Here is a 13,944-nt window from a genome sequence, read left to right on the forward strand (position 1 = left end):
TCTGCTTCTCAGTCCCAGAACGGCCACTCGCACCACCCTGTCCTAATGTGCTGTGCCTCATGCCTGGCTGAAGACAAGGGGCGGATGACAAAATGCTATGACACAACACTGCAGGGATTTTACACTCTTAAACCTCTCAGTCATAACTGACCTTTTCTTTTTCTTTTTTTTAAGAAAAAGGCGGGGCAGCGAGAGAGAGAACAGCCGTTAACGGGAAGGGGGAGAAAAAAAACAAAGATGTAAAGGCTCACAAGTTAAATAAATAAATAAATGTAAAAAGTAAATGAAAATGTTTGAACTCATCCGCCAAATGGAGGTGTGGAGCCGTGCCAGGACTGGCTCTGTGGCGGGAAGGAGCCGAGGAGCACTTCGGCCAATCACCTGCGAGTTTACACTCCAGAGCCGAGCACTTCGGCCAATCACCTGCGAGTTTACACTCCAGAGCCGAGCACTTCGGCCAATCACCTGCGAGTTTACACTCCAGAGGGGAAATTCAGACCGGGCGTGGCTACTGGCTTACCCAGAGACGGGGGGGGGGGGGGGATTCTGCGGAACTTTTTGGAGGGGAACAGATGTGCCAGACCTGGGCCCCGTAAGAGAGAGCAGGCCAGTAAAGGGAGAATATAAAAGCCCTGAAATCAGCCCCATGGGAGGGAAAGAGAAGGTTCCGGAATCGGAGCGTGACCCTGCATGCTGGATTCAGGGCAGGTGCGGTCCTGGTGTCATCGCTCTTGATTTTCCTCCGGTTAATGAAATTCATTCTGGGATTGTTTGGTCGACTCCAGCCTTTCATGGCCGTGCGGTGGCCGGGCCCTGCATGCTATGCAGTTATTTAATTTAAAAATTCATATGTCTGTATTATATACCTGAGGGCCGGCGGGACAGGGGTCGCTCTGTCGTAATTTAGAGATATATTCCACCGCTCTTAGATTGAATATGGATGCCCAATTCAAAAGGCCACGGAACAGGGTTCAGCTGACAGACAGCTTGGATTTTATAAAATGTGCAGTGCACACACACGCTCGTTTATACAGCATGATATTCTCACATTTTTGCTCCAGACTACATTTTGTTATAGTGTTAATGTGCACATTTCCTTCTAAAAGGTGACTCTACCCACGCAATGAGGTGATACTCCTTTCTGCAGCCGTGCTACGTAACGTACACAGTAAATGTTACACTACTCGACGGTACTCATTTTATTGTTCTGCATTAATGCGTTAATTATATCATTGCATTTCATGTGTGCAATAATAGTATCACAGAGTGGTTGAAATTCCAACCATCTTTAAGGAAGTGACATTTCAGAAAGTCATCTGACTGCTCTGTTTCAGGGTTTACGGTTAATTCACTTAATTAACTTGCACATTCCCTCTCGCTGAGGTTAGCTAACGGTGGCTCGAAATATTGTTCACCACTCATAAGTAAAACTGGCTGTGGGCCCAGACTTGCTCTCTGTAAGCGCTTGGGCGTAGCCTGGAAGACACCATCAAATGTCCTGGCAGGGCTCTATGCTAACTTTTTTTTCCAAGGAGCACACTAATTTTTACACACGCCAAAGTTTTAAAAGTTTTGGAGCACACTAATGCTCCTTAATTACTTTTCCAGTTAGCACACATCAATTTTAGGAATCCTCCTAAAAAGGGTGGTCTGTATTGCCCTTAATAGAGGGCAGAGGATAGCTTAATTTGCTCTTGGTTGTGTATTTTGTATTTTGTATCGGTGCTGTGTAGGTATGGGGCATGCTGCCCTGCCAAGGCGTAACTTGGCGGGATGGCATAACTGCCATCCAAATTTTGTTCTAGGGGCTCGCAGTAATACCCTCTCCATGACTCCTTCTGTAATAATTCTGTTAAGGTCTTCACCAGGTCATTCCAGATTTCAATTATTTTTGATGGCTGAGGAGTAAAACTCTCCACAGGATTTCCTGGGCACTTACAACAAGGCTGAGTTGGGTATTTTGAGGTCTTTATTTGAGTGGATAGACGTAATAAATGAGTTATAGCATACGTCAGAACTTTTGCTTTTGTTATTCCTGGTTAGCAGTGATGCTGTCACTGTGATTGGTCAGAGTCCTGGGGGCGGAATTAATTAAAGCACCGAGTCGATTGGACCCTGAGGATTATTTCTTTGCACGACTGTCGTGTGTGTTCAAGCCAGAATGAGCTCGGAGAATTGAAATGCTGTAATGATGTTGTCAAAGCTGTGTGTAGATGCAAAACATCCCCCCTATTTATGCCTTTCATGTGACAGAGTCGCTGTGCTTCTCCCCAATACGCGGTTTATTTACATGTGTTTTATTTCTATATTTATTTAGGCAGAGAGACACACCCTGTACCAAAACAGCACACACTGACAGTGTAGATCAGACAAGACGTCTTGCTTTCGTGCGCTACAGGAAGTCTTCCTTTAGGTCTGAGTGCACGTGCCTGTGCCATGCTGCTGCAGACAGGAAGTGCTTCCACACATACCATAGATACTGAGTAATGACAGGGATCCCCAGCTTATCCAGCGTAGTTTACTTCACTGGGCCCCACAGCAGGCCGGTTGGTCTCTAAGGGGCTTTAAGCAGGAGGACAGAAGGACGGATTTAGAGTGGGACTGGCCTTTCCAAGCAACTGGACCAGCTGAGTGTTTGGTATGAGGCTCCAGGCTGGACCTCTCTCTGGCTCACAGTATGAGGCTCCAGGCTGGACCTCTCTCAGACTTACAGTATGAGGCTCCAGGCTGGACCTCTCTCAGACTTACAGTATTTGACTTGTGAACGTGGTGACACAGTGGAGGTTGGCGGTGACACAGTGGAGGGTCGCGGTGATGCCTCTCCGTGGTCGTGCGTCCCAGGGCGTGTCGCAGGGCGTGTCCCAGGGTGTGTCCCAGGGCGTCGCAGGCGCCGGCAGGTGGTGATGGGCGTGGCCTTTCCTGCTCTGTTTTACAGAGGAAGTGGAGGGGGAGGAAGAGGAGCCCCTGACGGGGAAGGACGAGGAAGAGCGGCGCATCGCGGAGATGGGCCGGCCCATGCTGGGGGACCACGTCAAGCTGGAGGTGATCATCGAGGAGTCCTACGAGTTCAAGGTGCGCCCCCGGACCGTCCTGTTTCAGTCTTTTAAAATCAGTTACCCCCCTGTTTCTGTCTTTCTCCCCCTCTCTCTATCTCTTTTCCTCTCTCTCTCCATCTCTTTCATTTGTCCCCCGTTTTTCTCTTTCTCCTTCTCTCTTTCCCTCTCTCTCTCTCCATCTGTCTCTCCATTTTTCCATCTCTCACTCCCTCTCTCCCTCTCCATCTCTCTTTTCTCCTTTTTCCCTCTCCTCTTTCTCTCTCATTCTCTCTTTCTCACTTACAATCTCTCTCTCTCTCGCACACACACACGCACGCACACACACACACACATACTTCATCACAGGAGAGCTGTATGCCTCCCTCTGCTCTTTTAATGGCCGTTAAGCGTGTGTGTGTGTGTGTGTGTGTGTGTGTGTGTGCGTGTGTGTGCTTGCGGTGTTGCTATGCTGTTGCCATGCTGACCTACAGTCGCAAAATTAATTCCTTGGAAATGGACAGTAAAAAGTTACACACTGTATTTTACATCACAGAGATTTATAACCTCAAGCCCACGGAAGGGAAGTCAGCAGCTGCTGGTGAAAGATAATGCAGAACCCCGAGATCTCATAAGCGAGCCAGTTTTTCAAGGATTTAAGTGCACTTGTGCCTATCGTGAGTGTTCACAGGAACTTCTCGAGAGCTGTGACTTCAACAGTTTTATAATATATTACTAAGATAATCCTACACTTAAGTGCATTTATTTCTTCACCATGCAAAATAAAGCATACATTTGAAACTGAGGACCTCTGTTTTCTGAAACATCTATCAGTCTATGTCTTTAAAATCCAGATTTCTGTGAAATATATCAGTATATTATATGCAGAAGATCCACACAGATGCAATATAGAGCAGCGTGCTCCATTTCCAGAGGGCCACTGACCCCAGTGCAGATGCTAAGCTGCCTGCCCCCCCGCACCCCCCCTCCCCCCCATTAGATGCAGGGGAGACAGGGGGAATGTGCTGAGTCAGCTGCACAGCGAGCAGCAGGTAATAGAGGTTCTGTGGCTGCAGACGCCTCTGTGTCCCTCCTGAAGTTTCCCTTTGCAGTAACGAGGCCGTGCGCTGAGAGAGGTTTCCCTCGTCAGGGTTAGGGTTAGGGTCAGGGTTAGGGTTAGGGTCCCTGTCCTTTTCCTGTCCACTGCACACTTAACTGTGTCTGAATTTCTGTAGATCAAGTTCAATTAATTTTATTGGTTCATTAAGAATCTGTAATGTGTGCCGTGATGTTCAGTTTGAAAACATCGGCCTGGTTTGTACAGATTTTTATACGGCCTGCGGATCAGACCCTTTAGAATAACTACTTTAAATTTACATACAGCCTTTTAAGTCCCAGGAAAAGCATCCATGGCATTTCGTTGCTATGTGCTGAAACGTCGCTGTGTTTCTCTCCACAGAACACCGTGGATAAGCTGATTAAAAAGACCAATCTGGCCCTCTTGGTCGGGACGAACAGCTGGAGGGACCAGTTCATCGAAGCCATCACGGTCAGCGCCGGTGAGTAGGCATGCGGTCGGCATGCGGTTGGTGTGCGGTCAGATGCCGGGCGGGCAGGTCAAGCGAGGTCCGGGCTCTGCCCCGTTGACCTGCTCCAGCTCCTGCTCCTGCTCCAGCTCCTGCTCCAGCTCCAGCTCCAGCTCCAGCTCGCTGCAGCAGTGAGGAGGTGTGACTCTCTCTCACAGACCTGTAGCGCTCGACGGACCGGACAAAACCCGCCCGCGAGGTGCAGCAAATCACAGGAGCCGCGGCTCGCTCCACACACTCCCTCTGCTGGCCGCGCTCGGTACTGCGCGCAGGCCGAGGAGAGCGCTTTTAAAGATCGAGCGGACTTCAGCGGTGTGCCTCTTTGATTGATTTAAAGCAGGACGGGTAATATTCAGGGACACAATTCAACTCAGAAATCCATATGGCAAAATAATGCAGTGGAGACTTTTTTATGTCTAGGTAAAGCCACTTAGTTTCATTAGCTCTGTGGAGATGCTGTGGCCACCCTGGGGTTAAATATGGGTATTAATTCAGAGGCTTATATGTCACTGCAGGGCGGTAATTCCTGTCCCAGGGTGCAATATAACACCTCTCACACATCTGCTCTTTTACAGCCCCTCACGGGAACCGCCTCGACACACACCCAGCATTCAGAGCTCTTCTCTCTCACAGAAACGGCCTCGACACACACCCAGGATTCAGAGCTGTTCTCTCTCACAGAAATACCCTCGACACACACACACACCCAGGATTCAGAGCTGTTTTCTCTCACAGAAACGGCCTCGACACACACACCCAGGATTCAGAGCTCTTCTCTCTCACAGAAATACCCTCGACACACACACCTCCTGGTTTCAGCTAGGAAACTGCTGTCAGATTACAGGGTTTTGAGTTTGTTTGTGTGGGGGTGTGTGTGTGTGAGAGAGAGAGAGAAAGTGTGTGTGTGTAACTGAGTAATAAACAGAAAGGAACAGAGACCACAGTAATAGGGCAGTTTATCACAGTCTGCTTCCCTGTGGTGTTCGGCTGTGTCTCCAGCTCCCCTCATGTCCGTGTGTCTGTCCGTCCTGCAGCGAATAACAGCAGAGGAGCCGGTCTCAGGGGACCGGGGTGGGTGGTGTGTCAGACTCCACTCCTCTGCGCTGAGATGCTTGTGAACGTGTGCTTTACGATGGGACTGCGAAGCAAAGCAGAGCCAGACCTCGTCCGCGTCAATGCTAACCGCTAAACCAGGCCTGCCACCTCTCTCAGGCCAAAGAAACGAGACACAGGCGACACTCCAAGAGATAATGGCTCACACAGACTAAAGCTTCATTTCGTATCTTTATAATCAAAAATATATTGGGGAAAAACGGCTAATGTCTTTTGGCTAGCCAGCTTTGCTTGGGACTGTTCTGGGACTGTCTGACTCCCACTTGACTCAGGAAATTATGTTTTTGATCTTTTCTATTACAGACCATCTCAGAGACACACACACACTCTCTCTCTCTCTCTCTCACACACACACACACACACACAGATTCTCTCTCCAGTGCTGATGTGAGCAGACTCAGCTGTTTGGACTCAGTAAGTCAGGTTAATGGCTCCCCTGGTCCTGTGCTAGTCCTCTCCCTCTTGGGCTCGTGCTGTAAAGCCGTACGGAGCGGTGGACAGAACGCTCGTCCCTGCAGCCACAGGACGCGGGGTGGGAGGAGTCTAATCAGTGTTAATCAGTTTAACCACCAGGGTCCAAGTTGAACTATGCGGTTGTTCCCTGTACTTGGACCGGTACTTCTCTCTAGGGGTTTCGTCATACTTGTTCCTGGTTATGGTTATACACTTTGTTGTACGTCGCTCTGGATAAGAGCGTCTGCCAAATGCCTGTAATGTAATGTAATGTAATCAGACAAAGTAGTCATTGGTCTGCAGGGGCGACGTAGCTCAGGAGGTAAGAGCGGTTGTCTGGCAGTCGGAGGGTTGCCGGTTCGATCCCCCGCCTGGGCGTGTCGAAGTGTCCCTGAGCAAGATACCTAACCCCTAACTGCTCCCAATGAGCTGACTGGCGCCTTGCATAGCAGCCTTTCACCATTGGTGTGTGTGTGAATGGGTGAATGAGAGGCATCAATTGTAAAGCGCTTTGGATAAAAGCGCAATATAAATGCAGTCCATCTTTTTGTCAAGCTCAAAGGGGAGGGCTGCGGTGATGTCATCGGTCTGAAATGGAATGCAAAGAGAGGGTCCTGCTTTTCGGTGACGACGCACCTGGGCAAATATTTCTCCCAGAAGCCCCTGAGCCTTCATGCCCCACACCTGTACTCGGCAGCCTTGGCTGCTCGCTGCTTCGGATTTGAAAACGATTGGCTCACTCATGAAAAGTAGACCTGGATTCTTCTCTCACCATCCATCAGCCTATTCTGTCCCAGTAATCGCATTCGTCTAGATGGAGGAATAATCGTCCTTTAAAACATCCCCCACGCCGTGCGATGCCACGGAGGTAACTGCAGGCGTATGCAAGTGAGGTGAAATTAAGTGCCAGGTATTGACCGTGTGTATAAGCGCTCAATAAGGGATGATCAGACTTGATAAATACAGCCTCTGGATCCCCGTTCCAACCTGCCCTGAGATAATGAGGCACAGATTTGTTTGTCTCATGGATGTGTTTGATGGTGAATCGTACAGCTATTTATGACCTGCTGAGTGTTTGGTATGCTGCTCTATCAAAGCGCTGTTTGAAAACTGAAGGCCATGCAGTTTTTAAAGAATGCAGCTCTGCTTGCCTGAATGAATGTGCTGCACCAAAACAGAAGCAGTCTGTTAAAACTCCAGAATGTGAAAAGTGAAGTGACAGCACCTCCACGCATCAGCCAGACTGTTCTTCCGTTTATCTCTCCATCCTCACTTCAGTGATTTTGTTTCATTTTTTCCAGCACAGAAACAGATGTGAGATAACAGGAAGTGAGAGACAGATGTGAGATCACAGGAAGTGACAGACAGATGTGGGATTACAGGAAGTGACAGACAGATGTGAGATCGCAGGAGGTGACAGACAGATGTGAGATCACAGGAAGTGACAAACAGATGTGAGATCACAGGAAGTGACAAACAGATGTGAGATCACAGGACGTGACAGACAGATGTGGGATTACAGGAAGTGAGTGGGGGCACAGATTGCAGGTTACTGTCACTAGGTTACCAGTTGTTAAAATTGTTTAAAGTTTTCTCTCTTCTGATCAGAATAAGCACTCCTGAAACGTGTGACCTCCCTTACATGGAGACGGCTCACAGGTGAGGAGGATGTTGTCAGACAGGATGTGCTTCGCTTCCTGTGTGCAGGAGACAGCAGTACAGCACAATGGGTTTTTGTCTGAAGGCGTGTGATTCCTGGATGGAACATTGTCTTGCTGCTTGTAAGATCTGGACTCTACCTTCCTGCCTCCTCACTCCAGAACGAGTGACAGAGACAGAGAGAGAGAGAGAGAGAGGGAGAGAGAGGGAGAGAGAAAGAGACGTTTTCTGTGGAATTACTGTCTGGGGACGCTGGAGGAATTTCACAAGAAATGCAGAGTAAGGAGTATGGAGCGAGTGTAGAGAATAAAAGATCTCTAGTTCAGGTCATCCTCTAAACAACTCCATGCCCTCCAAAGTCACACGCCCGTTCCAGCTAATCTTCCCGGGATAATTGGCGGAGAAATTAGCTGGTGAGGATTATCTTCTGACGAGGTTTGTTTGTCTTCGAGGGAGATAAGTGCTGTGGCTCAGCCCAGTGTTAACGCTCTTAGCGCATTAGCGGTTGCCCGCGGTTACGCGCCGCGTGCGTTTGTTTGAGTTTGGTGGGAGTTTCCAGGGCTGCAGGCTGTGACGCGCGAGCGGCCGGCTCAGCAGGCGGACGTTAGCCGAGCCGCGGCGGGCTCTGCTCCGACGTGCTCGCTCCGCGTCGCGTGATTACATAATTAGCCCCGCCTCTCTCCGCCAAACCGCCCACATTATTACAAAAATGGCGACTTCAGCGCCGGTGGGAGGTTTGCCCCCCACTCCCTGTAATCCCGACCGCGGTTAAGGCCCGTGTGATTAAATAATGACCGATCGATCTTTCCAATTAACCGCCTTCCTCGCGGCTGTAATTGCTATCCGAGAGCTTGGTGGAAAAAAAGGTGATTAAACCGCCTTCTGATGGTTTACAAACGATGTGGCCGACCCCAGCGTCACTTATCCATTCCAGATCTGTGTTTACTTTTGGCTTTAGAGGCTACGCTCTTTCTGTCTCATTAGCATTGGAGTTTAATACAGAAAATCCAGAGCATGGATCTTCAGAGAACGATTATGGGTTTATGAATTATGGCTTGCGCTCAGTTCTTGTTGTTGCTCACACTCCACCACTGTCTCCTTAGGACGACTCTCTTAGCGTGACGATCATACCTGTGTTTCGACGTTTTCCGATCTGGTTAAATCTGTATCTGCTATATCTGCCCTGTTAACGTGTCTTTGGGAGTAGCATGTTTAGGATATACGCTAAATCATTAGATCCCCCTGCAGGTCCCTGGGAAATGCTCAGTGAAACGTGAAACTTTCCAAAATGTGCAGTAGAACTGTGTTAAGACTGGCTGGGCTTGGAACTCAAGGTGTTGCTCGGGGGCCTATCAGAGCCTGTCTCTCAGGACCTCTCTCTCAACGTGGCCCAGCATAGCCACGCTAGTCACCTTTTCATCACTGAAGTAAATATGTATTATTCATATGAGTCAGAAATGATTTGGTTCTTCATACCGGGCGTGTGCCGCACAGTGTCAGCATATTCCAGACTAGCACCACAATAATAAGCAGAACTTTATGCATATTTTAAGAAGGCGTCTACTTAGTGCAGATATATGTATCATGCATTTTCTTCATGCATTGTTTATAAAAGTGTGCGTGCGATGCGTTCGGCCGCTGTTCCTGATTGGCCCCACAAGGAAGCGCTTGAAGAAGCTTGTTTTCACAGGCTTTAGGAAATTAGGTGATTAATAATGTCTCTGGTTTACAAAATCCCTCTTCCTTCCTTTTCTGCTGTGTTCACCCCCATAAAACGTTACAAAAATACAGTGCCTACATCATGGGCAAGCTCTTAGTGTGGATTTTCATCCACATATAACCGATGAACAAATTCCTCATCATTTTCCCTGACCTTAAAAGCGCTTCCTACAAACAGAAATGCAAATCTGGCCTCCAAGTGCGTCATGCTGTGTCTTCATAACTCAGAGAGCGACTTGCTCCATGCTGATGGTTTTTACTGCCGGGAACTGCAGTGCAAATATTCCCAGTGATCTGGAATACCGTGGAAATGATCCGTAAATCTGGAATACTGTGGAAATTTTCCGTAAATCTGGAATACTGTGGAAATTTTCCGTAAATCTGGAATACTGTGGAAATGATCCGCAGTCGACTCATCGGCACAGCTTGGAATGTTTTCCCGCCGACTCTGAAGTCTAACGATCCCGCGTGGAGCCGCGCTCGTCTCTTAGCAACCCGCGGATTAAGGGCAAGCCGCCAGGCGTCCTCACGCGGGAGGCGCGCTTTTCCACGGACGCTACGTTTGCGTCTCTCCTGCGGTGGAGACAGGAAGCCGGTGCGTTCCCCGCCTCAAAGGATACGCACGTCCGCCGTTTCTGTTTCTAAAAAGTAAAAACAGAAAAAGAACTCATTTCTTTCCTGTCTAAATGTTCCTCTTTGGTCCCACTCTGTACCCTGTGTGTGAGAGCAGGGCAGAATGGTTATGGAGGCAAAGAGGGAGGAGCAATCATGTTCTCACTGATGTGAACCAATCATTGGGTTCTGATGTGGAAAGGAAATAATTTTGATTGGTTCAAAAACATTTGCCGATTGGCAGATTGCTGTAGCTCCTCCCATTATGGAACTTATCACACTACTCTGGCCAATGGCTCTTCAGAGCGTTTAGGATCGTGCTTTTGCAGCCCCTTATTACGCACTTGATTGCGCCTTATCATGTGATCCCTGTCTGTGTGCGACTCTGGAGTTATACTGAGAAAGACCACAGGGCTTAATCACACATTCCTTTGTTAAAATCAAAAATGATTTCACATAAATTGAGCTCTTTGTTACAAATTAAAAGCTTTCAATGTAACGGGGTCCAGAAGTAAGGCTGCCACGTTAGATGCAATTACGGAGATTTCATTTCTTATTTTTAATTTTTTTTGCTAAGAATTGAGAAGCTTGTTAATCATGAGGAGCAGGTTGAGGGTCGTAAGATAACACCCCCCCCCCCTCGCCAGCCAGCCCCCATTGGGCACTGGATCAGTCTCGCAGTCTCCCCCAGCCAGGTGCCAGAATCTCTCACCGTAAGAACCTGTGAGGAGTTTTTCTCTGATAAGTCCCAGCATGCCCTGCTCTGCCAGGCCAGTCGGCTTATCTGTGCGAGCAGAGATAAAAGCTCTATGGTAGAGGCGTTCGGTCTTTCAGCTCCTCTCTAACACAGCCCACTTCCACATCACTTCCCCCGCAGGTGGAGAGTTAACTTTACACACAGTGTCTCTGCTGACACACACACATGCACACACACGCACACGCACACACCCACACCCACACACACACACACAGACTCACACAACCACACTCACACACCCACACACACACACACGCTCACACACACACACACACACACACTCACACACACACACACACACACACGCACACGCACACGCACACACCCACACACACACACAGACTCACACAACCACACTCACACACTCACACACACACACACATACAAACACACTCACACACTCACACACCCACACACACTCACACACACACACCCACACTTACGCACACACACATACACACACTCACACACACTCACTCACACAACCACACTGGCACACTCACGCACACGCACGCACACACACACCCACACACACACGGGACATTCAGCTCCATTAACATAGAGTTCACCTCAGCTTCACCCTCTAAGGGCACATGAACACTGGCAGGGAAAAGTACCCCGAGACATTCGGAATCCAGCTGACATCTTATTCGACGGGGCACTGCTGCAGTTCAGCTTTCCTGCTCAATTATTGTAGAATAAACGTTAGCTTTGTGACCGTTCCCCTCATTATTTTTCAGATCAGGCACCATTTCATATTTCCTTGTTCCTTATCTCTGTTTTACTGATGTACTTCCTGATGAAGATGGACGGGTTTTTATAATACGCATTAATGTTATGATATGGTAATTCTTTTTCCAGGAGACAGTGACAGATTGTAGGCAGATTGTATTAGTCTTGGGAGCAGGGTAAGTCATCCCGTCCAATTTGTGCCGAGATTCCGATATTCGGCATCGATGTCCCGCAGGACAAAGAGTACTGTTACGTTAGAAGCCAGAACACTGTCAGGAACAGCTCCCTTTCCCAGACTCTGGATCTCTGTGTTTTTAAACACACAAGATTCACACCGTCGCAGTCTGAACTTGAGGGTGACATGGAGAAAGGAAGATGTTACATTACACGCATTTAGCAGACGCTCTTATCCAGAGCGACTTGCACAACTTTTACACAACATTTACACTGCATCCACTTATACAGCTGGATATATACTGAAGCAATGCAGGTTGAGTACCTTGCTCAAGGGTACAACGGCAGTGTCCTACCCAGGAATCGAACCTGTGACCTTTATGTTACAACTCCTTACCCATTATACTACACTGCCAGCCACAAAAATTTCCATAAGGCGACCATGTGATATCCCAGCCAGCACACCACATTAAAACAGCTTTTTAAACACACCACAGTAGTCTAAACTTGAGGGTGCATTGTGTATTATTGAAAGATGGTTTGATTAATTTTGGGCTAAGGCATTTGAAAGTCAGAATAGAAGAATATATTTCACATTTCGGAAGTTGAGGCTATGACAACACAGAAGTAAGTGGAAATTACCTGACTTTTACAGGATCATGTGAAATATGTCATACTGTATGTGTGACAGTTAGCTAAAATGGTCAGAAACACTCTTAATTCTTCATGAAGAAATGTTGAAATGAGTGGTACAGCCTGCTGTAGAGGCCATGTGGTGAGTGCTGTGCAGCTGTGAGGATAGAGAATCCTGCAGTAAAGCTGTTTTCTGTGGTGCTTTTTAGCGTCAGTAGATTGAGGTCTGCGTTTTACAGCTGTGTCCAGCTGTATCCGGTCGACATGCCAAAAGATTCCATATCCGATATGATACTTCTGTGCACATTTCCGTCGGTGTAAACACGGATTAAAATGTAGTGGCATAACGCATACAGTGTTCGTGACGCTTCGATTCGTTTTAGACTAAATAGCCCCCAGCCTGTCCTTCCTGTGTGAATTCATCATGAGATATTAATCTTTAAAAGGGTAGGAGTTTTTCTTTTGTGAATGTTTTTATTGCAGTACTAAGGGTTCTAGAACTCTAGGCTTACTTTTGGTTGCCAGCAGTGATTGTGACATCAGCATTAGAATGTTCAGCTAAGAAAGAGGGGAAGGGGGGGCGGGGGGTACATGGCACTTGACATTTCTGAGATGAGTGTCTGTGTGAATTTCACCGGCTGTGTTTCCGTGGTTACCGGATTAAATAATCGAGTTGCAGCAGGCTCTCTCTTGTCTGTGGGTGTAATGTATAGGAGCCACGGAAATGTCTCTGCCACCCTGCAGCAGGGGGAGGAGCTTAGTTCAGCAGTGTCATATTTATGTCCAACTATGTGAAAATGATGGGGAATATGAAGCAGTGGTGTATGTCCCTATCAAACGGGACAAACTGTAAGAAAAATATATAAAAAGACATAATATCTTACAGGATTTCACCTGTGCCTTGTCTCTGCAAGAGTCAATGCAGTCTAATGGGAATGTAATTTTAATATAATTCAGGAAACCTTTTTTAATGGACTGTTGGGGTTTTGTGAAACCAATTAATCACACTGTTTACCCACTTCACCCGTTTTCCTGGGTCTGAACTGGGTAGTGATTTTAAGGTGAAAACAAACAAGCAGTTTAGTAGGTTCACTAGGACCAGAGCTGCAGATCCCTAGATTACTGGGTAGTTTTTTTCAATTGGGTGCCACTTCTGCCTCTATATCTATGTAACACAGTCTATGTGGAAATATAACCTGATCCTTGTAACACAAGTAATCGCAAAAGACATTTGTCTCTGCAGAGAGCAGTAACCTTTGCGTGCTTTGAGTCATGTTATTCTAGGAGACGCTTCATTGGGATTCCTCAGTTTGTCGGCTGATAGATTTGAATGGATTTCAGCCTCTTTGCAAAAACTGAACAAAGCTGTTTGTGCAGTGTACAATGCTGCCTTTTTTAATGCACAAAAATTCTTTGCTGGTCTTTGTGCTGGCAAAGGAGGCAGTGAAATTAGATTCTTTTATCCTGGTACAAT

At 47.6% G+C, this 13,944-nt stretch overlaps 1 protein-coding gene across 2 annotated transcripts in view; it reads left to right on the forward strand.

Moving 5' to 3' along the window:
• Positions 1-13,944, forward strand: part of LOC135244517 (sodium/calcium exchanger 1-like) — a 124,681-nt gene that overhangs the window by 97,433 nt on the left and 13,304 nt on the right. For both annotated transcript variants that reach the window (XM_064316861.1, XM_064316863.1), the window contains exons 4-5: positions 2,936-3,072; positions 4,492-4,591. In XM_064316861.1, coding sequence (XP_064172931.1) covers positions 2,936-3,072; positions 4,492-4,591 — 237 coding nt within the window. The remainder of the gene's footprint in view (positions 1-2,935; positions 3,073-4,491; positions 4,592-13,944) is intronic.

This window comes from Anguilla rostrata, chromosome 18, assembly GCF_018555375.3.
Source record: "Anguilla rostrata isolate EN2019 chromosome 18, ASM1855537v3, whole genome shotgun sequence".
Lineage (NCBI taxonomy): Eukaryota > Metazoa > Chordata > Actinopteri > Anguilliformes > Anguillidae > Anguilla > Anguilla rostrata.